The following is a 25,922-nucleotide window of genomic DNA, read 5'->3' on the forward strand; positions in this document are numbered from 1 at the left end:
TCTTATTGTCACCTGTGTTTTCACTTACATTAATATTTGCATTTTCTTCCAAGTAAATATAGGCACACGTTTCAAAAGTAGATTGAAACATCCTGGTAGAGCAACCCAGTACAATAAGAGGAAACTAAAGGTGGTGGGGGGTGGAGGGGAAAGATAGAGAAAGATTTTCATCTCTTTCGAAATAAGTACAGTCTTCAGACATATTTTTGTTGATTTTATTTGCACAAGGAAAATATGCAAAATGCTGATTCCTGCTGGTAAAATATTTTCTTGTGTATTGCTTCACAGGTGTACTGTTTCATACCAGGGAAGTCTTGCTAAATGAGCACCTGGGAGAAACATCAGGTAAGACTGGAGAATAGAAATAAATCAAGTCCAGAACAAAGATCACATGGCCCATGGCCAAAGATCACTTGTCTTCAAATAGGTCAGATCCAGACACTTCTTCAGAAAATTCCGAACTCAGGGAAAGGCACAGATTTTGGATTACTTTTCTCAGATCTCATCCAGATCCAAATGACTCTTGCTAAAGTGAAGCCGTATAAACTCACATACAATCTAGTAATTTACCCAGATTTGGACTCTGTGAAAGACCACCTTAAGATTTTTGCACTTATTTTCTTAAACATGTTGGTTATGATAAACTGTTAAATAGTCTGTGTCTACATGTCCTGCTTAATTTCTGATCATGGAGATCTAATACCTATAGGATTTATTAGTGTTTGCAAAATTGGTAGCAGTAATCTAATCTGGAATATTAATCTGGATTTAAATAAAATCTAAAGAACCTATATGTCCTCATTAGGTGCCAAAAAGGTTCCCAAAGGTCTCTAAGTAACACTGAGGGTTATTTAGGATCAGCAAGATGCAAGTACTGCTTAAATCCCCATTAATCCTTCCCTTGCCTCATACAAACTGTAGATTTGATCCTTATGAAAAAAAGTTCAGTTTTCCCAGACTCAGGTTTCTCAAGGATAATCCACACTTAAATTTGTACCTCGTAAGGCTAAGGTAGCTTTTTTTCTGAACCAAGTCTCAGTGGATTTCTGATCTATTTTTTTTTTAACTGGCCTTAGTAGGTATATCAAAAGGGCAAAGCTGTATGTGCAGACACTTGAAGTATCAGCAGAGGACAGAAAGCAACAACCCAACATCAGACAAAATGATGCTTGCTGTTTCTGACTCAGAATCAAAGTATTTTTAATTCACTGTGGGTCCAAGAGGTGCCCACGAGACTTCATTGACCATTTTAAAGTTCAAGGAAACTTTTCTTTGACACTTCATTTATTATTTTTTTTTCTCTGAATTGAACATGAAGTTAAGATACATGTAACCAAACACAGTTAATTCAGAATAATTGTTGTGCTCAGTGAAAGATTTAAAATTGTGCTGGAAATGAAGAGTTCCAGATGAATCAATTGTTTTTTATCCCTGTGGACTAAAATAACAACAAATCTAAGCAAACACTGTGTTTTTTATCCTCAACTGAACTTTACTTCGACTTCACTGTAACATGTAATAACTTGGTCACAATCACACAAAACTCGCCATTTTATGTAAAGGAATGGTTGTGGTATATCTTTGTGTGTCACAGTTTTGAGGCTATATGCATACATTTTTTAAGGATGCTATATACATACAGGATGCCATACACATACATTTTTTAATTATTTTCACAGGCTGCCCAGAGGGGTTGTGGAGTCTCCTTCTCTGGAGACATTCAAACCTGCCTGGACACATTCCTGTGTAACCTCATCTGGGTGTTCCTGCTTCGGCAGGGGGATTGGACTAGATGATCTTTTGAGGTCCCTTCCAATCCCTGACATTCTGTGATTTTATGAAGGATAAGCAAAAGACTGAGTGATAAGTCAGGTCCTTAGTCTGCTTCTGCTCTTCTTCCCACAAAAAGGCACAAATGAAGGAAGTAAAAAAGATTATTCCAGATAGACATGCTACTAGCAGACAGAAAACAAAGAAATAAAGGAGGGCTTCATTTCAAACACTGTCAACCAGCTAGAAGTTAGGTGTTTGGTTTAACATCATCGTCTTCAGTGACCTTTGATGGCACTTGTGGCAGTGATCATCCCTGTCAAGTAGGGCTGCACAAAGGGGAAGATGTATTACACTCCACATGTGCATCTCTTGCCCTTTCGCACAGAAAAAGCCAAGATAAATCTATCAGATTGGACATCCAACTTCTGTCTGGTTCCTGCCCCAAGAGATGATCATGGCATGCTGGGAACATGTGCTTGCTGCTGTAGACAGCCACCTTGTTTAACAGACTCCTCCTCCATCTTGACTGAACCCTGCAGAGACAAAGGTGCTTTTTGAGCCTTTGGTCTGACAAAAAAAAAAAAAAGTACTGATAAGATCTCCGCAGTCTGAATATCCTGATAATCAAATGTTCAGGAGACACGTGAAAGCAAAGGCTATGCTCAGCATCCTAGACAGCAATTGCAAGCAGATGCTGGACATGTTTCTCTCTTGCTAAATGTAAGAGGACAGCTTCTTAGGTCTGACCAAGCCTGGATGACCCATTGGGACTGACAAGGGGATTGAAACTGCCTCGCTCTAAGCAAGGAGCAAGGCAGGGTCAGGCGAGTTCTTCAAAAGGTGGAGACAGAGCACATAATGTTTCAGCAGCTCTGAGATATATGACAGAGTGTGTTACCTGCTGTCAGCTCCAGAGTGGAGGGATGCAAAAAAGACCCCAAGCTCCTGCTGCAGAGGGGTGCCAAAAGCCTGGGGTGCTGGCGTGGCTCCAGCTCATTTCCCTCTGTTTTTTTCCCTGCTGACCTGTGCAGACAGTGAGACAGTAGATGCGAATGAGGTAAAGCCTTCTTAGAGCATCTGGTTTATGTCTTTGACAAGGTAGACATTCCCTCAGTTTTCTGCATAGGGACAGTCAGCTCTGTGAGAAAACATCATTTCAGATCACCCAGAATAAGCTTCCAAAAGGTTCCTCTCATACACTTCAATAGTACAGTTGGTGTGAAGAAGAAAAGTAAATATTTGAAAAAAAAGTGGCTCTGGGATACAAGGGACGTCAGCGTCAGCCCTCTGACTCCAACTTGCCCAATGTCATTCTCCTTTACTGCATGGCAGGCTTGTTCAAGCACAAGCTTGTTTGCTTATTTATTAAGTACATATGTTTTATGGAGTCTATGATCTGCAGAAAACATTCCAGCTTTCTGGACCCAAGGGCAAAATCCTTCTTTCCAATCTGCATGGCCGATCTTTATGCTGATATTTTTGCTCTTCCTAAGGGATTTCCATGCAGTGTTGGATAGAGAAATATCAGAGCTCAAATTCACTAGGTATATTTGCAAGGAAAAGCCTGCATTGTGGTCCTCCTCATTACCTCCCTCAGCAAGAGTAAAAATGCAAAAAGGAAAATGCTATAGAAAAGATAATGGCCAGTATTGCTTATATTTAATAAACTGACTGTTTTGAACTAAACCTGGTGGCTTTTTGCAATGAGATATTAGTTCCATCAGCATTAGCAGGACTTCATAGCTCAACAAAGGAATGGAGATACTTGTCTCACACTCAGCTTATGTGTTTTCTGTGAGAAAGAGCAACATTTTGGAAAAGGCTTTCTTTCCACCCTTTAGATAGTGTATGATCTTGGATCACCCCTCTAATTTCTCTTCATTTTTTTTTCAGCAAGGGTAGTCATTTCTAATAAGGTTCATGAAGTGTTTCTGCTTTTGAAGGTCCCAAATGGCTTAAATCATTTCTAGCACAAACGCACTCTCTATTGTGGAAACTGAAACCTGCCACACCATAAGGTGATCTGTATATTAGAACCAGATATCCCTTCACATCTGCATTTCCAAGCAGCAATGCGGTATGTTTTGAGTTAGCCTACTTTTAAAGAGTGGCTCATCAGAGAGAGATATAGCTATAAATACTGCTAAAGGGCTGGTGTTTTCCAGGCTCTTGTAAGGATGCTGTTTGAGAAAAGGAGGACATGTAGGCATGAGGTACTCTCCCGAGCAAAAGACATATCACCTATCAAAACTACCATTATTTGCACACCATGATGACAGGGCACCTCTTCTTCCTACTATCTGAAGAAACTGCTGTTACTTGCCAGATGAATGACAGCATTTTGGGCGCTTCGGTTTGGCCAAAAGCTGGCTCTATTCTCTAGTGGCATGATACAACTTGAGTCCACAGACTACATACTCTCCTGCTCCAAAACGAGGTGGTCTGATACCAACAAGGAACAGTTCATGGACTTTATTATCCTATAAATGCCCTGAGCTGCTCTGGGAGAGGACTAATAAACCAAAATCTTCCAGGGACTAAATTTACAATTAAGACTATGGACATGCATTTGCCTAAGCCCATGGAATGATCTTTTTTAGCCTGCCCATATACACTCAGCCAAGAAGGTCAAGTCACATTGGGTGTCTAAGCAAGACAAGGGAAGACCAAGTCATCTGTGACCTGGAGCGGAGAGGACATGCTATTACAGTGTGTTCACCAAAGAGAGCAGTCCCATTTCCCAGTGAGTGTCTTCCCCTTATAAAGATCAGTTAACGGTATCCTCTTTGCAGGGTTGCCCTTTACCCATCTGCACAGTCATATGCATTGTTATGAAATGGCAGGAAAGCCTTCCCAAGACCAGGCAGCTGGAAGGAGACATGGAAAGTGATTCATCTGACTTTTTTTGTATGACAGTTACCATTGAATGCCAAGACAACTTTGGCTAGATATGTTTAGTTTTTAAGAGGAGCACAGGATGAAAAGGTTAGACTTAGGTGTCTTCAGTTGGTTTGATTAATCCCCCCCAAACAGATGTGTGAGGAGAATTTTGCATGAGAGAGGCAGATAAAAGGGGCATGGGTACCTCTTCCTCATTAGTCGGTAGGACATATCCCTGTGATGCACAGTGAAGGTTCACCTTCAGCTCTCCTTGCACATCTCTCCAACACAGTCTCCATTTAAATCAAGACTTTAGCTTCTTCTGGGTATGACAAAGTTTTATAAAGTGTGATATGGAAATTTTCCTGCAGCAAGTCCACTTATCTCTCCAGTTTCAGTTAACTGCAGTGTAGATTTTGTTATTCATAGCCAGAGGCCTGAGTAAATTTCTGGGTTGACTTCTCATGTCCTCACAAGGGCATAATGTGGGCTGTGGTGTTCAGGTTTCATGAGGAATTACTGTGGGAACTGGCTCACGCCATCCTAACACAACTCGAGGAGTCTGTGAAGTCAAAGGGAAATCTTATGAGAAGGAGCTGATACGGTTGGGTTTCCTGCCAAGCCCCACTGAGATCCCAGGAAAGATAGAACATCTCAGTGCTGCTTGCCGAGAGAAAGCAAACAGAGCTCTACCACCGAGTTCACTCAGTGTTTGACCCAGCCTTCCTACTGCTTCAGGGTTTTCTAGGACTAATCAGACCCGATAACAAAATAATTCAGAACAAGAAAGTGAATGCATTTGGGGTTTCCATGGATTTACATTAGGATCTGAGTTCATTACAATATTAATTTTGACTAGGTCCAGTCCTTTCTAAAGGCATTTCAACACTACTTTCATGCTATGTGAAAATGTAATTTTTGTATACCATAATAAAATTTGTATGTATGTAACTGTATATATCTCCAGATACGTATCTCCACATATGCTAGAGCATTGCAAAACCATTTGTAATACGTTACAGAACCATTTGAAAATTACATTCATCCCCAAATTTTAATGACTCACATAAACTCTAACTACCCACTGATTTTTATAAAGATTATTTCTGAACTGACTAAAAAACACATGGGTTTACATTTGTATATATATCATTGATGACAGTTTTTTTGGGGGGAAATCTGTATGCCTCAACTCAAATATGATTTGCAAAAGTATATTTTTCACATTACAATGGAAAAGACCTTCCTTGATCTAATGGCAGTTTTAAAGATTGATACATTGTCCTCTTTAATATAAATGAATTACTAGTCAGTGGAAATGAGATCCTTTCTGGTTTCTATTTATGAAGAGCTCACTTGCTTCTTACTAATATAACTAAAAAATGTAGGTAATTTTTTATAAAACACAGCTCCATGTAGTTTTCACAAGTTTTCTTAAATCTTTCCCTTAGAATACACACTGTTTGGATCATTTTACTATCAAAATGCAAAACAGAGTGTACTTTTTACCCCACTTTTAATGCATCAATTTTCCTTTTCAACATCTGTAAAAATACAAAGGATGTTTTGTACTGAAAGTTCTTAATACTTTCTTTGATTGAATTTGGTTCTGTCCTGGAATTAATCTAAAACTCTGGAGCCTATCAGATTTAGGAAGGTATGAGTTTTTGCTAAATTCTCTAAGCTCCAACAATTTTTGAAGTTTGATCTCAGAATCTGATGTATCAATACATAGAGAAGTTCATTACAGTCCTTGACAACGGTTTAATGGTCCACTAAAATAATTCAAGATTGGATGAAGGAAGAAGAACAGCATTTCAATTAAATTTTACATCAGTGTCTTCAAGTCCTGTCAGCAAATCTTCAGATTCAAACTGCAGGTGCATACAAACTAGAGAAAAAATTCTGCCTTGTTAATTAAAAAATAGATTGATTTTCTGATTTGCATACCATAAAAAACAAACGTTAAATGTTAGCTCGAAATTTAAAAAAATAAATTATGCTGTGACAGTGTATGTTTGGTTTTTGTTGTTTTTCTGGGGTTTGGGGTTTTTGGGGGGTGGGTTTTGTTGTTTTATTTTTTTGGGGGGAGGGATTTTTTTTGCTTTTTTATTTGTTTTTGTTTGTTTGTTTTTCTAAATCTTTTGATTTAGGCAAAAATCGAGAGTTGTGTGCAGTGTTTCATTTCAGGGACCTTAATTTTCTGAGGGAAAATAATTCCAAAATTCTTGTGGATAATAGGCTAATGTTCAATAGCTCTGAAAAGTCACCTTTTTTTTGACTTGATTGTTAACAGAACAAAATATCCACGGTTAGGTCTGGTAAGGATCTCTTTCCATAATGCTCTTTTGTCTGCTGTATAACAATAATAAAAGCATTATTGGCACCTATTTCACATGACCTCCATAATTCTCCTGTGGCTGACCCTAACCAGCACCAATAAAACCGTGCATTCTCTCACTGTACATTAAAAAAGAAAGAAAAGAGAAGCAATGTTAAAATTGTGTAAGGAAATCAATGCCAAAAAAAAATCTGGAAAAGTCACTATAAAACAGGACCGTATTATAACTGTTAGCTCGTCTCAGTGGGGACTAACTTTTAAAAAATATATCATAATTTGCCGATGATCCATTTTCTCCCTCTCTCCCCATCTCTAGTCAGACAATTAACAAATATTTCTCAAAGGACTCTGAAATTTTAATACATGGGAATTCCCCAAAGATAATTCTCGAAGTTCATATATTGAAGCACCAAAGGATATTCTCCAGTTCCATAATTTATCATGGGTCAAAATACCTCTCACTTAGCAAGGAAACAACACTTAAGTGATGCGATTCATGCTCCCAACGGTGTGACACCTATAACGAGTAATAAACAGGCACCACGGACATCAGGAGACGCTACGGGGTGGAAGTTCCCATCCAAAGCACTTAGTGGCTTTCTGTGAATAATGAATACATTAACGGGAATCAGCATGCTTTGAGAAGAGTCCTTCAAAGGGGAAAAGTTCTCTGCCAGTATCTCTGATGGTGAAGAATTCAGTAGGTTTGGGTTTATATTTTAAGGGGGAAAAAAGAAAACAACAACAACAAACAAAACAAACTATAACTATCAGTTTCTCTGTTTCATCATCTTCGAGGATCCCTTAACATTTCCTGCAAATTCCGAAAATAATGTCACAAAGTGCTGCTGCGCTTAAGTGTTATTTAGCTCACATTTGAAGAGTTTGAGGGTTTTCTATCTGCAGGGAGAAAGGGGTTCCCAATGCTATCTCGTCCTTTATGTGTTCCTGGCTGAAAGGCCACCCAAAATGGGGCATCCCCGTGAGATGCGCATAGGACCCTCACCCAGGTTGTGGGTGAGTAGCCGAGACACCCTCTAAACCGCTCCCTTCACTTGTACCAGCAAGGCCAGGCAGGACGTGCCCCCCCCCCCGCCCCCACCATGACATTTTGAAGGCGGCAGAGCCGGAGCAGAGATCTGGCGAAATCCATGCAGTGGCAGGAGTTGCCTCGATGGGAGAGGTTTGGGCAACTCTCCTGGGAGCTGAGCGAACTCCTCTCTCCCAGCACTCCCCGGGAGGACGAGGAGGAATAGGTTACACAGGGGTTTAGAGGCTGTTGTAGCACCTTCTGGTTGATTTTTTTTTTTTTTTAACTAGGTATCCAAAACATCCCACCTCATCCTCCTCTCCCCTAAAGGAGCGCTGGACCCAAAAAACGCTGCTTCCAAGTGTCTGGGTTAGCGTTTTGGTGGTTCCCAGCAGTTTACTGAAGATGCGGATACGGTCTTTACTTGTTTTGTTCGTATAGCTAAACCGAACCTGTCTGAAAAAATATTTTCACGTATGAGTATATACATACATATATACATATCAATATATCAACCAGAGACAGATATTGGCCAGTAAATTCCTTACCCGCGGAGGTGCCGGCTGATCTGTTAGAAGAGTGACAGGAACTGAGTGATCTGTTCAGCGTGGAGAAGGAAGCGATGATTCCCCTTGCCAGAAAAACATGTCTGCCCGCAGCGCTGGGGCTGAAACGCCTCCTGCAGAGATCTGGGCTCCAAAAATACCGCGGGCTCCTAAGAGCAGAGAGGAGCAGAAGTTAGGCAGCAAGCGCTAAAACCTGTCATTTCGATTCTATTTTACGACACACCGAGGCAGTGTTGGTGGGGGACAGAGCAAGGGGAGACATCAGGCACAGGCAGGGCAATGGTACCCACATTGTAGGCTCCAGTTCGTGCTGGAGGCGTCGAGGCAGCGGCGGGAGCGGCCGGCCCGCCGTCACCCTGTCTCACTGCAGGTACTTGTCACACTCGCATGCACTTTTTCGGCCCCAAAAGTAGTCCTTGGTCTGCTGATTCCCTGCAGAGTCCGGCCCCAAATCCCAACTCCTCCCCTCCCCCACGTCGAGCAAACCGTGTCAAAGGCTCAGGAGCCGTCGGGGATGATGACGGGAAGGCCAGGGACATCTCGCGGGCATCCCACAGCAGTGATCGGCACCGACCGGCAGCCCGGACGGGACGGCTCAGCCGGAGAGACCCTGCCGGGGCCGCAGGAGGCAGCCGTCCTTCACTGCCCGGAGCTGTTCCGGAGCTGGAGGTCTCCAAAGCCTCGGAGAAAAACACTTTTGTGGGGGAGAAACAGAACCAGAGGTGGAAAACATAAGGGGCCCACCACCTAAAGTCTAAATCTGAGCTCAAAGCCACCTCTGCCGTAAATACACCTTGTGATCCGGGGGCGGGCAGGAGCTTGGTGCCTAAGGAAAGCCTCTCCACTCAGCTGCCTGCAAAAAAATGAAAGTTTACCCTTGGCTTTGGGAGAGAAGGCCGTGGGGAAATGAGAGGTCCCGCCTTGCTGCGGCCACACGGGACCCCGCCGGCACGGCGCGGGGTGATGGCGATGCCCTCGGCACAAAGGAACACCCTCCCACCCTGCGTTACCATCGGGCAAGTGGCACCGAAAGGGCCCAGGATACTTTTTGAAAGACATTAAATTACAAAAATACTGTCGCTGGCTGCTCTTTCTGCTCCTTACACGAAGCGCTGCTGGGTGTTTGCAATGAGACATCCAGTAAACACACGCCCTTTTTCGCCCCATCATTGTAATAAGCACGAAGTATTAAGCACAAAGTGTTACTAGTCATGTCACTATAGCAATGTAAAAGGTACGTAAACATAACCACAAGCTTTAAAAATACCCCTTACACACGGACATGTATATACAAGTGTTGTATTTGCAGGTATAGAATTGTGCTAATCCCGATTTTGTGTTTCAGGAATATGTCTGAGTATCCATTACTTTTCACACAGTTCAGCATGATTGCATACTAGACAATTATAGGTTATGCTAAAGAAATACCGGGGAAAAAGGTAAATTTGCTCTTATTGATTTTATCATAATAAGTGGAAAGCAAATAATATTACATAAGTTTCATGACCACACTGTAGGAACACTTCATGAAATATGGGCATGGGATGAATGCATATCATCTGCAGATTGTATATAAAATATATAGAAGTAACCAGAGTCTACATTTTTCCCTGTGTTCCGGAAAACGCATGTATGTTTTCTGAGTCTGCCAGTCAAAGAGCTGACGGTTTATGGATGCTTAACACATATCGGTTAAACTCACATTTCCTATTAAGTAACAAGCACCAAGATGCGCAGAGCAGAAAAGCAATGCTCGTTAATACAATTCCTGTGCAACAAGTGACGAATGCACTTTTGCCCGGTTTACAACGGTCTCTGCCTAGGTAGGACAAAAAGCCGAACATGCCCCTCTGTATTCGTGCTTTTCCAGAGTCCATTTCAGAGCTCTGGTTGTTGGCTGTTTCTATTTTTTTTTCCTGGAGCCTTTGAAAGATATAGGTGTTTCGTGGGTTTTTATTAGTTTTTTGTTTTTGTTTTTCTTGTTTGTTTGGTAACGTGTTGTTGTTTGTTTTGGTTTGGATTTTTTGATTTTGTTTGTTTTGGTTTGTTTTGTTTTTCCGAAATAGGCCCTGACCTCAAAGATCCTCACCGCCACTCAGGGAAAGGGACCGGACCGCTCCGTGCCGGCGCCCAGCGCCGCGGCCCCGCCGGACACTCTGCCGGGCCAGCAACCAGTGTCTCCATTCAAAAGTCGGGGGTGGGAGGCGGGGCTTGGGAAAGGGGTGCTTGTCCAGGCGGACCGTGGAGGGGAACATGTAAGGATATCCTGAAAGAAGAGGCAGAGCAGGAGAGAACTGACCTGCGGGTGAACATCGTATTTATGTACTCACCCAAATCTCCACGGGTCTCCGACCTGCACTTTGGATCGACTCGTCCCTCTGCAAACCTGAGCCGCCCTGCAACGAGGGCGAGTTTTGTGGGGTCGTTGGGGGTCCCCATCCCGAGACGAACTGATCCAGAAGTCTCAGGAAAAGGAGGCAGGTGGAGAGTGACTTTACGGCTTTCCGTGAAGTGAAATTACAGTAGGAACAATAATTAAAAAAGTTTAGTTGAGGAGCAGTAACGTCAGGAGCGCATTGCCCCACCTTTCCCATCCGAGTTGGCCAGAGATGGGGCGTCGTGGACGGTCCCGTCTTCACGGAGCAGGGCCTAGCAGTCTTTCTAAATAAACTATATAGACATAATATGCATATACATTAAAAGTATGAATATATATGTATATACATATATAAAGGAAAAGGTTAAATACTACCAAGCAGACCTTGGGAGGCCATGTAGGCGATGGCCTCCCGCCCTCCCGTGCCGGGTACTCCCCATTCCAACGACGGGACAGTTTGCGGCGACGGACACTGCTCACGGGGACAGATATCCCTCCGCCGCCCCCCTCCCTCGGTTCAACAGCCCCAACCCAGGGGCTCAGGGCATGGGGCAACCTCACCGCTCCGCCGGAATCCCGCGGCGCTTGCTGCCGGGCCCGCGGGGACGGTGCGGGCTCTCCGGGCGGCGGAGGGCGCATCTCCTCCGTCCATCGTCGCGGACATGAAAGCGCTCGACCGGGGGGTGGGAGGCGGGTTGATTATTATTAATGATATTAATATAACTGCGATGTTCGCGGCTCGGATTGGTTGGCTGGGTTGCCGCTGAGCCCGCTGCAGCCAATGGGAGGGCCGGAACGCGGAGGGGCCAAGCCCCCCGGCTGCGGCCCGTGTGCCGGGGCCGCTCCCCCCGCGCCAGGATTTGCTCCCTAATTGACCTAAATAACGAGCTTGTGAGTGGCAGCCCCGGGGCGGCGCACGCACAGGCACACCCCGCACTGCACACACACGCACACACACACACACCCCGCACTGCACACGCACACACAATCACACACGCACGCCCAGGCACCGGCAGGGCCCGGCCCCGCCGCGCTCCGCGCCCTGCGCTTCCCCTGCGGAAATCCCATTTGCCGCGGCGCTCCTCCAATCGCAGGATCCCCCCTCTCGTGTCCAGCGTTTAACTCGCATGACATTTTTATTTCGTTATTATCGTTTTCACGCAGAATCTGGCGCCTCCGATGGGTTGTCGGCTTGCTGCTTTTTTTTTTTTTTTTTTTCCTTCCCCGCTCCCTTCCTCTCCTCCCCCTCCCCCTCCCCTCCTAGCTTGCAGGAAATGATGGCAAACCGCGATCTGAAATGATTACTCCGGAAAAAAAACCTTTTATACCAGGAGAGCATCCACGGGGCTAGGCAGAGGCAGGAGGCGGCCGCGGGGCAGCGGGGAGCCGAGGAGCCAGCCGCCGGCGGAGCCGGGACACCTCTTACACAGCTCTCTCCGACGATGCCGGACGAAGCCACAGAAAACGCCGGCTCCACCTCCGCCCGCGTCTCGTCCTTCTTTATCGAGGACCTGCTGGGCTCCGAGGGCACGGCGGGCGGCGGTGCGCGGCGGGAGACGGCGGGCAGCGGCGGGCGCGGGGGTCCGCGCTGCGGGCCGCGCTCACCGCTGCGTCTCGGCGCCCCGGGCTGCCCCCTCCGCGACGCCGCCGTCGGCTGGTACCGCCGAGCGCACGCCGCTTTCCTGGGCTGCACCAGCCCCGACAGTAAGTCTCTTTTCCCTGTCCCTAATCGCCGGGCCGAACTAGTGCTGGGAGGGGTTCTGCCTGCTCCTCCTGGGCCGGGGCGGGGGGTCCGGTCCCGTTGCGGCCGCCGGAGCAGGCGCGGAGGGGTATGTGGAGTGTGCCCACAGCAGACCTCATACTGCATCCCTGTTTTCGGCCGCCCGGGGCAAATCTCCAGACATGCTCACGGTGTGTCAGGCACCTGGAACCTCCACCCCGAAGCCCAAAATGTAAACAGGGCTTGTTAGTTTGCTCGGGGATTTTTTTCTGTCTCCTTTTTCGCCTCTATACCTTTTTATTTTTTTTCTTTTTTTGAGAAGGACATCTGGCAAGTCGGAAAGCTTATACCACCTTCCCTATCACCGCAGTCGGAGTTTGGAAAGCTGGGGGAGCAGCTGGGATCGGGCCTTGCGCCCCGACCGCCCCTTCCCGCGGAGCCGGCCCCGCTGCCCCCCCTCCGACCGCAGCGCGGCCTGTTACGGCTGGGAGCCCGCGGGAAAGGGTGCTGGAGGAAAAGCCTGGGTTCAGGGGCAGAAATTAACATCTGAAAAAGTTTATGGGCTGCGATCAGTGGTTATTTTTATCCTAATAAGAAAAATATTGTCCCTCGGCGCATCTCTTTGATTCTATACGAGCCTGTAGAGTTTGCACGATTGCTCAATAAGGAAAAGAGGCGTGATCTGCAATCCAAAGAGCTTCTTTTTACAGTGATGGGTTTATTAATATTTTTAATTTATCCCAAAAATCCATCTAGGAACAGGAAACGACTCCTGAAACAACTGCCTTGTTTTTCTGTCTTATTTTTTTTCCTCTTCTAGAACGAGTAGGAAATATTTTTTCCCTTTAAAACTACAAATGGAAAGCATAATGTTGGAAACCCCTCGAAGACATGCTGGGGACCAGTGTCCTGATATTAGAGTAGCTGACCGGGTCCATTTGGTTTATCAAATTAAGAATAGCGTGAATATAAAATACTTCCTTCTTAGTTCCCTTTATATACACACACGCGCTACTATACTTATCCCCTTACACACACCGATATACTTACACATGTAAATATATGTGTACATATGTGTGTAAATATATTTGTGTATCCGTGTATGTAAATGTATACGTGTGTGTATAAGAGTACACACGTATTCATTTATATGTGTATATACACAGGCCGATATACTTACACTTCTAGACATATATACGTGTGTGGATGTATAGACATGTATACGTGTGTGTACACTCGTATGTGTACAAAATTTACATCTAAAAAGTATATTTATGCTATACATGTATATATGTGCGTTTAAGTACGTGAGTACACTTAGATGTGTATACACATAGGCACATAGATGAGTTGTACATAGATGACTATATATATATGAAGTATAATTTCTGTGTTTCTACATAAGTATGCTTGCGCGTGTGTGTATATACTCACACATATTTGGGAGTTTATCACAAAAGACAGAGCAGCGGTAGGAACCTTTGCCCAGGCTCCCCTCCCACGCGGCAGCCCCGGCACCCTGTCCTTGCTCTCTCCGCAGCCGCGTTATTTCCCCTCCCGGTGAGCGGGGCGAGGGGCAGGCGCTCCCTCTCGGTCAGCGGGCGGCTGGGCGATGCCCCGCTCCCCGCCCCGCTCCCCGGAGCGGCCGCCCCCCCTCCCAGACCTCTGTCTCTCTCCGCAGCCAGCGACCGGGACTCGCCCGAGCTGCCCGAAGAGCCGGCGGAGCGGGCAGGCGGCGGCGGGCGGGCGGCGGCACGGGGACCGGCGAACGGGCGGCCGGGACCGGGAAGCCGTGAGGAAGAGGAGGAGCGCGGCGAGGAGCCGGGGGAGCCGGAGCAACGCGCCGCCGGCCGCAAGAAAAAGACGCGCACGGTGTTCAGCCGCAGCCAGGTATTCCAGCTGGAGTCCACCTTCGACGTGAAGCGCTACCTGAGCAGCTCGGAGCGGGCCGGGCTGGCCGCCTCACTGCACCTCACCGAGACACAGGTGAAGATCTGGTTCCAGAACCGCCGCAACAAGTGGAAGCGGCAGCTGGCCGCCGACCTGGAGGCGGCCAACCTGTCCCACGCCGCCCAAAGGATAGTGCGGGTCCCCATTTTGTACCACGAGAACTCGCCGGCGAGCGCCTTGGGCTTCAGCCTGCCCCCTCACGTGTCGCCGCCCTTGGTGGGCTTCTCCAGCGGCGTCAGCTATCCCCTGGGCACCTTTCCTGCTGCCTCCCTCCCTTTCCTACGGTCGCAGATGACAGGACTCGTCTGAGCGTCACACCTGTGCCGGGACTGTGGCACCCTCGCCCCCTCCCCCAGCTTCCAGCTCCACCCCCTTGCTCCTCGGACTTTTTATTTCCAACTTACACGTTTCACTATTTTCTGCTTTTTTTTTTTTTTTTTTTTTTTTTTTTTTTTTTTTTAACGTGCAATAAACTTGCTTTTGGGGTTAACTCGGAGCGACGCGCAGCAGCCGGAGGGAACCGAAAGGTTGGCAAGGACCCCAGTCATGAGCCGGGAGCGGGTCAGCGAGGCTCCCCCCGCCGCGCATCCAAAGAAAATGCGACCCCGTAGCAGCGGCAAAGGCCCCACCGCCGCCTCCGCCCCGGGGTGACACAGAGCGGCGTTTTCCGGGCAGCAGCAGTCCCCCAGGTCCCTTCCCCTTCTCCCTCCCGCAGAGCTGTCGAGCGTGGGACGAATGTACGGAACCACTGGGGCAAGGGGCCCTTCCCGGCCCCGCCGCCCCCGCTCCACGGCAGGCGAAACCTTCGGGACCCCACTACGGACCAGGGACCTTTCCCGGCACCCCACTGCCCCAGGCCAGCGTTCCTGACGGGGAAACTTTCGTTTTCCCCACTGCTTTCCGCGCAGAGCGGAGGGCCCTGCGGATCCCCGCCTCCAGCCGCTTCTCCAGGTTCCTTTGTTTTAGCCACTTAATTCCTACAGATTCCGCCCCCTCCATTGTTACTCTCATTTTCATACGATCGATACCCAAGCATGTGCTGATGCCCCCTGGTCCTTCTCGATGCAGGCTTTTTGATTTGAAACAACTTGAAGGCATATTGTTGGAATGAATTCGTGCCGCTGAAGTCAGAGCTGTGAGGATTTTGTTTCTTTGTTTTCATTTTATTTCCCTGACAAACTATCGCCTAAAACACACGGTTAATTATACATATATATATCATTCAACGTGCTCTATTTTACCAGTGGATTTGCCACTTATTTCAGTCCCCTGAGGAGGCTGAAGAAAACGCACCTCGGCTTGTCCGTCTCTTACGGGATCGGTTTGTGTAATCGATTAATAGTTCTCACTGGCAATTAAAAAGGAAGGGAAAAAAATCAGATGGCAACAGACTGGGGAATCGTATGACGAGTTATGCAAGCTAACCTGTAATGTGATATTATATGAAGTATTATGCATGCCAAGCTATTTTTTTCCTTTAATAACTGTTGAGTTTCCCACTGCTAAAATGAATATCAGGTCCATCATTGTTTTTAAAGGTTTGAATTTCTTTTTCCTAATACTAAGGGGGTAATGACTTTCTAAAACTCAGCCTTAGTGGAAGGTCAAGTTTTGATCGTACGTTTTAGGGCATAATCAGATGCAATTGAACCGACCAACTCGGAAAACTCGGTTTTCCCGCAGGGAAAGCCGGATCCTGGATCTGTTGGGGTATGTGCATGCGGATCAGTCCCCAGTGAAGGAAGAGCCATCTAATTTTTACTGTTTCTTACGCTTTGAATAATATTTGGAACAATCTCACGATTTCTTGTTATGAAATCGATTGGCGAGATGCGGCGGATACGATGCAGCTTTGATACGAAACCAGAGGAGAAGGGTCAGGGGTGGATTATAACCTCTCCATCGCCTTTTTTTTTTTTTTTTCTTTTTCTTCTTTGGCCTGAAACACGGCTCTGGGCTCCAGCCTGCACGGTTGAAGTCAGGAAGCTGAAAGCCTCGAAATCAGTTGAGAATTAATTAAATAAATACATATTCCGGGTTCCTGAGAAAAGTGCTAACTTGCGGGGATGCTTGTTTCGAACTGAGTCCTGTTTCTGGGACCTTTTTTTCTCAGCTGCTCTTTGCATATCCGTCAAACACCTGGGTCTGGAGCGAAAACTTCTAAAGCCTGGTCCCAGAGCAGTGTAAGGACTGGGGAGCGGTGGGGTTGGGGTGTCGGTGCCGCTTCCCGGGACGGGACCTCCGGCCGCTATGAAAGCGGCTGGGCTGGACTTCTGCCTTTTTGGGGCGATATTTCTCCCTCGAGGCGCAAACACTTGATTTGATACCGTTTATTGCCTGGCTGCCCCTGCAAGAAAGTGGTCAGAGCGTTTCCCCCCTCCACTCTCCAGCTGCCCAGATATCCCAGTATTACCTACTGGAGTAAAATCCCGACTCACTACAGTCATATCAGAGTAGATTGTAATCCAACGCAAAATTTAACACGCCTGTCACTCTCCACATGCCTTTTATTTGGAGTAACATATGAGATTATTATACTTCTGATTCTACTAAATATTCTTTTCTTGAAGTTAAGGAACTGGCAGGGCTAAATGATCAATCGGATTTTTAAAATGTGTTTTGACATTAGTTTGTTTGTTTGTTTTTTAAAGACGTGCTGATTATATCAATAAACAGATTTTTTTCATACACTGTATTTGTAACTTATGATCATAGTAAAATATTAAAAGGTGCAAGACGTGAATTAATCTAAGAAAAAAGTGCTTAATTATGCCTTATTCTGTACATGCAGGAAGTGCTTTATAGTGGCTTATTAAAAGTATGTGCTGAAAGTAGGAACATAGACACCTCAGGTTTCTTTACCTTGTAGCTTTTTTAATCACTTCTTTCATTGTGCCTGATGGCGAGAATATTCTGCAGAGAAGAGCTAGTGGAAGACGTAGCCTCTTGTGTACGTGTATTGGCGGTTTCAAACCGGGTGGGGGAAAAAACCCATAAAATAAAAGAAAAAGGAAAAAATAAAACAACCTCACACCAAAAAGCAAGCCCAGCTCTCAAATCAGGACAGCAGATTCCTCGCAGTTTTCTTCCCTGGATATATTTCCTTTAAATAAATCAAAGAGGTTAGAGTCACGCTCTGTGCTTCTTTTGCTATAGAAAAAACGTTGGCGGACTGTAGAGCTCAAAGTAATTTCGCAAAGGATGTTTGCGACATATAGAGACATACGTTGCTGCTTTATAGATCAAAGCAAACTCTGAATAGCTTTAAAATAAATCCAGTTATACTACAGCTGTAATATTATTATGCAGCATAAATCCTTGTCTGTTGACATATATTTAATGAATGTTGCTACAACAGCTTAGCTAGATGGCACTCCAGAGGCGAGGCAAAGGAAAACCCTGCCAGACTACTCACAAAGATAACTTGTGTTTATTGGACGCTAATAAAAATAATTAGTGAAAAAATATATATATTTTTAAGCAAATCAAACGAAGTTCCAAATATTATCTGAACTGGCCTTCTGAAATAAATTCCTGGTGTAGCTACCCTAAAATGTTATTATTAATTACACTTTAAATGAAAATGATCGATATTCTGAAAAGCACCTTGTTAAATGCCTACTTTGCAAATGGTACATTGCTCACCGGCTTAAGACAGCCTATAACTTTTCTCGTAGGCATGGGTCTAAAATATTAATGCAAATCAATACTTGATAAATCTCATAGGTGCGCCCTGGCTCCACTGTTGAACAATATATTTGGATCGATTTTTTTTTTTTCTTTTATACCGCATTATCTTGGAACAGCCTGTCTGTCTGTCCTCCCTGGGCCCATGTCAGCCGGCGGGGTGCGCGCCCCGCTCCCACCATCGATCGGAGGGAGACTCGCTCCAGGCTTCGGTGGACTCGCTATGTTTAGTGCCCTCGGCCTCAAATTAGATCCAGGCAATTTTCTTGCATTTCCCGTCCCCTTCCCAATGAATGTAACGTTGCGTGAGATTTCTTAATGCTTCATTTAACTATCCCGAGTTTCTCAACTCTTCTTGCGGATCCTACGTTGTAATTTCTATGTAGTGAGATACATGAATGTCTATTAAAAAAGATATTCATGAAAACCTAGGCATGCGCCTAAAATTTACATTTTTCTTTTCTTTTCTTTTCTTTTCTTTTCTTTTCTTTTCTTTTCTTTTCTTTTCCCTTTCCTTTCCTTTCCTTTCCTTTCCTTTCCTTTCCTTTCCTTTCCTTTCCTTTCCTTTCCTTTCCTTTCCTTTCCTTTCCTTTCCTTTCCTTTCCTCTCCTCTCCTCTCCTCTCCTCTCCTCTCCTCTCCTCTCCTCTCCTCTCCTCTCCTCTCCTCTCCTCTCCTCTCCTCTCCTCTCCTCTCCTCTCCTCTCCTCTCCTCTCCTCTCCTCTCCTCTCCTCTCCTCTCCTCTCCTCTCCTCTCCTCTCTTCTCGTCTTTCCTTTTTTAGCAATTCCAGCCTGCTCAGCGGTCGAGAATTACTAGCTTTATTTGGAAATCCCCTTCAGGATTCTACTGCAGGTCTCTCGCATCAAGTGTAGACATTGCAGGAAGGCGATTTAGCTGAATACTTTGAACTGACCTCTGAGCGAGGCCAAGATTTCGAAAAGGGATACTCTGTCCCTGGATCACATCATGGCTCGATCCGCCTGTGTCTCGCACCTCCGGGATGAAGTAGTCCGCTTAGCTTGCCCGGCTCCCCCCCACAAAACCAGCGTATGTGTAACACTTGTAGCTGCCTTCCTGTAGGACTCCGGGGAAAGTTGCTTTCCAGCTCGTGAAAACGTTTTCTCTCCCCTCCCTCCCTCCCTCCCTCCTTCCTGCCCGAGATGCCCAGCGCGGGTGAAGGATGTCCCCGCCATCCTCTACCAGGGCCCCACCTGGGAAGGGAAGACCACAAGGGCAAACGGCAGTTTATACCCAGCTACTGCTGAACCGCAAAATCGGATTTATTTTAGGGACCTGGAGCGCTAAGGTAGCCAAAGCCATCAGGTTATTTTGATGAACTTTTCAGACAGTGTTTGGATCCAGTCGCCGCGGCTGTGTCCCGGGAGAGCAGTGGGAAGGCTTAAAAACCGCTGCAAGGTGCCGGTGTGACCGCAATTAACAGGGTCTTATTTGGAAGGGGACCTGAAATCCAGAGACGGCCTGTTTTAGCCTTGACTACATTGGAGGATAAAACAAGCCCAATTCAGTAAGCTAAGCAAAACCGGACTCTGGCATTTCTGTATTATCTAATCAGATTTAATTTCCATCAGATTTAGATTTAGAGTAGGAGACTTTTTGTGCTCTGAGCTAAAATGGAGACAAAGATATGTGTGCCGGGCGATTTCTGGTAAAAAGCTTTCCCAGGTAAAAGGTTTCTGCTCAGCATGATTCTAGCTTCTAATATTCCATTATTCAAAGAAAAAGGTTCGCTATTTCTGAGCTGTGCGGCACCGGCCTCCGTGTCACGACATGTACCAGATGACAGGATCCCTCCCAGATAAAATACAAACGAAGCCCTGGATTAAATAGCTCCGGTGTCGGGCGATCTCAGTCTACTGTAGGAAAATCGTTGCTTTTACACCAAGTGATTAATGAACCTTGTGCGACGGCCTTTCGCAGCCTGGGGAGTGAATTTGCGTTGGTGCCGAGCAGTGCTGGGGAGAAGACCCGCGCTGGACCCTCCTTGGGCAGCGAGACCCTCTTGGCTGGCTCAGACCCAAGCAGTTGATCCTCATGGAATGAGGGGACCCCTGCCAAAGCCACCCTCTCCCCACGGCATCTCTCAGCCGTGCCTCAGCACTCCCCACGCCCCGAGAACGAGTCACTCGGAAAAACCTCTGATTTTTGGCAAGGTCTCTCGCCCCGCCACCCATCGGGCACCGCTACTCGCCAAGAGGTCGGGCCCAAATGCGGACGGGCCGGGGCTCAGAGGGGTTTGCTGGGGGCATGGAAAAGGCCCGGGGAGGGCGTTGCTCCTCCCCCTCCCCCGCGGCAGGTCCGCTGCAGCGAACTCCTTCCGTGGGCAAGCACTTTGCAAAGAGGTTGTCTGGGTTTTTCAGGATACAGCTCTCTACCTGTTGGCATGCGGAGCCAAGTCTTTACTCCCACTAAAGATAAGGGATAGCTTAATAGTGGTCATGAGCAGCCCAGTACCGATGTGGCTGGTAGAACTCTCTGCAAGGGGGACCCCGGAGTCCCCCTCCCATCCTTTTGTTGCCAGTGAATTTGCTTCTAGGATGCTCCATCGGCTGGGGAGATCCGGCATTGTAGCGTGCTCCCTCAGTGCCAGGGAAAAAAATCGTTTCTGTGAAGCAGGCAAATGGGGCTAGGAAAGGTGGACAAACCTTTCCCGATGAGCTGGGCTTGGACTGCTCGGGGATTGGAAGGGCCCGAGGTGAAAAAAAACCCCAGGAGATAATACTTATGCCTCCTTCTTCAATTTCCTTCTTATTTTCTGCCTTCTTCAAGTTGTCCTTTTTGTTCCAAGAAAATGTCTTCTAGGAGAACACACTGAGCCAATGCATTTTAAGATGGGGGACTAAAAGGGAAATGGTTTGCAGCAAGAACAGACGTGAGCACCTGGACGTGCCTCGCAGACAGCGGGGAGACCGACCCGACCTGCCATCCAAGTCTCCGATGCTAAAAGTTTTACAGAATTTCTTAATCTGTATTTAGTATCACCGTTCCCTCTGCCTTTTCTCGCCCTATCGCGTTCTCTAAAAGGGGACATTGCGCTCCACCAGAACCACAGGCTTGTACAGGAGAGACAAATGCAACGAATTGGGCATTTGGCCAATAATCGTGTTGATGTAAGACGGATATATGCATACTTTTTTTTTTTCTCCTGGTGGAAAATGTACAGCTCCTCAGCAGACGACTACATTAAAATCTGAGTGCATTTATAAAGTGAAACGAGTTTTCATTAAAAACGAGCTGAAACCCACTCTCCGAAGAATCAGTGCGTTCAAGCTTAATGCAGTCCAAAGCCTTAAGAGGCCCTGATTTTTGGATCACGGAATCTCTGGCTTCACCATATTTAATATCCTGTCAGCATTTCTATTTTCAACTCTTTTTCAAGAGCTTCTCGCTTGCCCTCAGCCGTTTTCGTGGTGGAAACCTCGAGATTCGGACTAAAAGGCCTCTGAAAAGCCGTTTGGAGACAATTCCCTGTTTTACACAGGGATGCGGGGAAGGACAGGGTTCCTTGCCATCCACAACTGATGGCAGCTTTAACGTTGCTGGTCGCCCTGCCTTGCGAACGCATTTTAAAACGGTGTAGCGCTGGTAGATGGTGGAGAGCAAAAGTTCTCCAGATAATACAGAAACACACCGATCCTACCCCAAGTCCCACAGCACAGGCGAAGGCTTTTCCATCCTCCAAACGACGCCTTGGACATCGACACACATGCACACTGACCAGCACCTTCGCACCGTTCCTGTACTAAGTGCAGGATCTCATACAACTTTTAGCTCTTAAAAACTACAGAAGAACTCTGCAGACTCTTGGGGTGGGGAGACTGGCACCACGGGACTCCTCGGAACGCAAGGGGCTCCCTTTCTCTCCAGGGAACTCTACATACTCGGCCTGGGGGTCTGCAGGTGGAAGGACCGCAGCGAAAGGGCTCAGGTTGTATAAATTACTGTTTCTCAGGGCCTCCCCTTGCCTTTCAGAGGCACGGATAATATGCAGCAAATGCCCTCAGTAGGCTGTCGTGCCAGGTGTTGTACAAACACATAGAAGGGTTTCGTCGGCTCCCAGCTTCCTCTTTCCTCCCTGTCCTTTCTCATTGCCATCACTGCTTTTCCTTGTCACACTCCACCCCATTCCTTGCTCCCGTTTCCAAATTCTTTCCCTCCATTCTTCTCCTTCACTCCAGATATCTCTCTCCTGCCATCTCACCTCCTTTTCGCCTTTCCCGTGGACTGGGTCTGTCTCCCCCGCTACCAGTGAACGACCTGGGCAGGAGGGCAGCCCGCCCTGCCTTGCCCTGCCCCGGCTGCCCAGGGCGCCCTTTTCGGAACGCATTTCGGTTTGCGCGCCACCCCCTCCCCCCCCCATTCCCTCGCCCTCTTCCTCCTCTGCACCTCTCCCCCCGTCCTCAGTCCTTTGGCTCCCTCTAGCTCCATCCCCTCCCTCTGCGCCCTCGACCCCTCCTCCCTCCTTTCCCATCCTTTCCTCCGCCCCGGCTGCCGCTGCCGCCCTCCCGTCGCAGCCAGTCCTGCGCCGTAGCACGGCTCGGCTCGGCTCGGCTGGGCGCGCCATGGTGCAGCTCGGGGGCGGCCGCCGAGCCCCACTGCCGGCCCCGACCGCGCCTCCGGCCTTCAGCATCGACAGCATTCTGCAACCCGGCCCTCGCCACCCGGCCCGGGAGCAGGGCAGAGCCCGCTGCACGCTGCCGGAGGAGGAGGAGGAGGAAGAGGGGCCTGCGGAGCAAGACCCCAGTAAAGACTCCAGCAACTCGGGTACAGAGCTGGCAGCTGGCCTCAGGCTGTCTCGCACGTCGGGTCGGAGCCCGACCCCCAGCCAGTCGGGGGTCCCGGCCAAGCCCTCAGCCCGACACCCGGCTGGGGTCTGTCCCGGCGCCCCTCCCCGCCGCCCGACCGGGACCTCGCACACGCACACACCGACATACACACTCACACCCACGCACACGCACCCGGAGGAGGAACCGAGGCTCCGCGGACGGACGGGAGGAGATGCCACTGGCGCACGCACCAACCTGATTCCAGGGTCTTTTCCAGGGTGTTCTACCCCCCTCCAGGTCTCCTTGGCTGTTTGTCCCGTGTCCAGGAGCCCCTGACTTCTCTGTCATACAGCCGGCAGAGAGATTTCCTTAGATCCTTACTGGAAGCTCCTTATTCTTCTGGAGGGTGTGGGGGGGCTATGGCCAGCTCTCGGCAACCTATCCTATCCTATCCCCCACCCCCCGGCCTCGGCCCCACTCCCCAGCGCTCAGCCGGGCCGTGCGTGCATGCGGGGCGGGGGCGCGGGCGGCGGTGGGGGGTTGATGCTGTGCTTTGCCGTTGCAGGCAGCGAGCCCCGCCGGCTCCGGGCGGAGGGGACGAGCCATGGCCTCCGCCCGGAGGCCGAGGGCGGCGGTGTGGGCTCCCGGCTCCCTGCGGAGGGGCCGCGCGGCCCCCGGCAGGCACCGCCGCGGGAAGCCGGGGGCTGTGTCGGGGAGAGCGGCAAGTCGTCGTCGGCGAGCGGTAGGAAGAAGACTCGGACCATCTTCTCCAAGAGCCAGGTCTTCCAGCTGGAGTCCACCTTCGACGTGAAGCGTTATCTGAGCAGCGCCGAGCGGGCAGGGCTGGCGGCTGCGCTGCACCTCACCGAGACCCAGGTGAAGATTTGGTTCCAGAACCGCCGCAACAAGCTCAAGAAACAGATGTCGGCCGAGCCGGAGGGCCCGGGGTCCGGGCCCGGACTGGTAGAGTCCCCCGGTGAGCTGTCACCTCCCGCCGCCGCCGCGGCTCTCTCCTTCCCGGCCCTTTACAAGGACAGCAGCCTGCTCAGCCGCTGCTTGCTGCCACTGCCCTTCCCCCTGCTCTATCCGGGCAGCGCCATCCCCTACGTCTGCCTCCCCGGGCCAGGCAAACACTTCAGCCTGGTGGACGGGGACGTATAGCCTCTCCCCTCGGACCCCGACCTTCCTCTTGCCGGGGCCGCACCAATGCTATTTATGCCCCTGCCGTGTCGGTGGGGTGTCCGCCTTCGACAAAGCCGGGGGCAGCCGCCCCTCGGCCCACGGGGAGGCCGCCCGGGCTCCCCCCCACGCGTGTCCGTGGGCCACCGACACGTTGTTAAAGCTTCAAAGGGCGCTGCCAGCCCGTTCTCGCTCTTGCAGCGCTTTTTCTCTGGTCAAGACTGAGAAGTTAACAGGGAGCCACCAAAGAAACCGGGATGTGTTCTGCCTCCCTCCCTCCCAAATTATCCCGTGCCTGTATTTCAGGGGAGCTGATGCTCTGCCTCAGCCCACGGGGACTGTCTGCACAGCGCCGTGGCTGTCTTCTAAACCCTGAACCGAGTCACTTTTAATATAACTTGCTAAAACTGAAGGCCATGATGTGCTCCTTTATCTCAAATTCTCCACCTCAGATTCACTTATCATCTTTGACATTATCAAAATGTAGACATCTTTCCTAAGATTTGGTTCTTAAACTGTGGCTTCTCTAAGTTTTATTGTCCCTCCCGAAAAAAATCCAAGCTCTCTCTCACATTTTTTGTGCTAACCGATTCTCAAACTGTTGCTCGTCTCCTGTTTTTGCAGAACGAGAGAAGCTGTCTCTCATGTTTTTGTGCTAACGCCGCCCTGAAATCTCATGGGACAATTTTATCTGCTATTCTAGAGTAAAGCAGTGTTATTTTTTTTTTTTTTCATAGATTTCCAAACTCTTTCGTCGTACTTTGGTTTCCAAGTTCACACGCTTTATAGTCAAAGATTGGAAATAAACATTTTCAGAAAGATGAAATGCATGCTTTTTCGATACAGTTTCTACTAGGCAGTATCAAACGAAAGACAGAGTGCATCGATGAGTTTTATTTTAAAAATAAAGATTAAAAATACAGTCGTGGCATTACGAAATTCACCCTTGCGTGAGAAAAGGGGCAACTTACCGAGTTTCACAGTGGGAAAAAATAAAAGTGGTAGGTGTTTCGGCCAGATAAACACGATTTTTCTTTCCTTTTCTCACTCTTCTTCCATTAGTGTTTCCGTGGGCGGTTAACACCGATGTACACACGCGTGGGCCGGCCCGGTGAGCAGAGTCCAGTGCAAGCAGGAGCCCGGCGGCTCGAGGCCTCTGCAGTGATTTGTTGCCCCGCCGGGCAAGTGTTGGCACAGGGACTGTCGCCGAGCGTAACGGGGCTGGGGAGCCGGTGCCAAGTCAGCCCTTTCGCCAGCCGGGCTCCGGAAAGCAGCTTCAGGGACAGTGTGAAGTTTTATCTCTGTTGCGGTTATCTTGTTTGACCTCTGTAGCTTTTTAATCGGTCTCGAATTAGCAGGAGGAGGATCTCAGAGTGCCCTTGCTCTGAAGAAAATAAAAAAGTAACCCAACCTATCGAGGCTGTTGCAAGAGTAGTATAATGAAGTGGATACGCCGAAGGGAAACTGCGGGGTGAATTTCACAGCTCGGGTTCCCACAGACCGCAGCTTCTGAGAAGGTGCGGGAGACGAATTAACGATTTAGATCACACGACCCACTCCTTTTTTTTTTTTTTTTTTTTCTGATCTAACTTTATAATGAGAGTTAAATAAATTAAGATCTCCTGAGTCTGCGACC

The 25,922-nt window shown here is 48.2% G+C and overlaps 2 protein-coding genes across 2 annotated transcripts; both read left to right on the top strand.

Annotated features, from left to right (window-relative positions):
• Positions 1–12,076: 12,076 nt before the first annotated feature.
• Positions 12,077–17,471, top strand: HMX1 (H6 family homeobox 1). The gene is made up of 2 exons (XM_065060455.1): positions 12,077–12,671; positions 14,369–17,471. The coding sequence occupies exons 1-2, from the start codon at positions 12,410–12,412 to the stop codon at positions 14,944–14,946; spliced, it is 840 nt and encodes a 279-aa protein (XP_064916527.1). The 5' UTR covers positions 12,077–12,409; the 3' UTR covers positions 14,947–17,471.
• A 5,295-nt stretch (positions 17,472–22,766) lies between these two features.
• On the top strand, positions 22,767–25,208 carry LOC135579327 (homeobox protein HMX1-like). The gene is made up of 2 exons (XM_065060456.1): positions 22,767–23,105; positions 23,673–25,208. Exons 1-2 carry the CDS (start codon positions 22,904–22,906, stop codon positions 24,266–24,268), a joined length of 798 nt encoding a protein of 265 aa, XP_064916528.1. The 5' UTR covers positions 22,767–22,903; the 3' UTR covers positions 24,269–25,208.
• The last annotated feature ends 714 nt before the right edge of the window (positions 25,209–25,922 follow it).

This window comes from Columba livia, chromosome 4, assembly GCF_036013475.1.
Source record: "Columba livia isolate bColLiv1 breed racing homer chromosome 4, bColLiv1.pat.W.v2, whole genome shotgun sequence".
Taxonomy (NCBI): Eukaryota; Metazoa; Chordata; class Aves; order Columbiformes; family Columbidae; genus Columba; species Columba livia.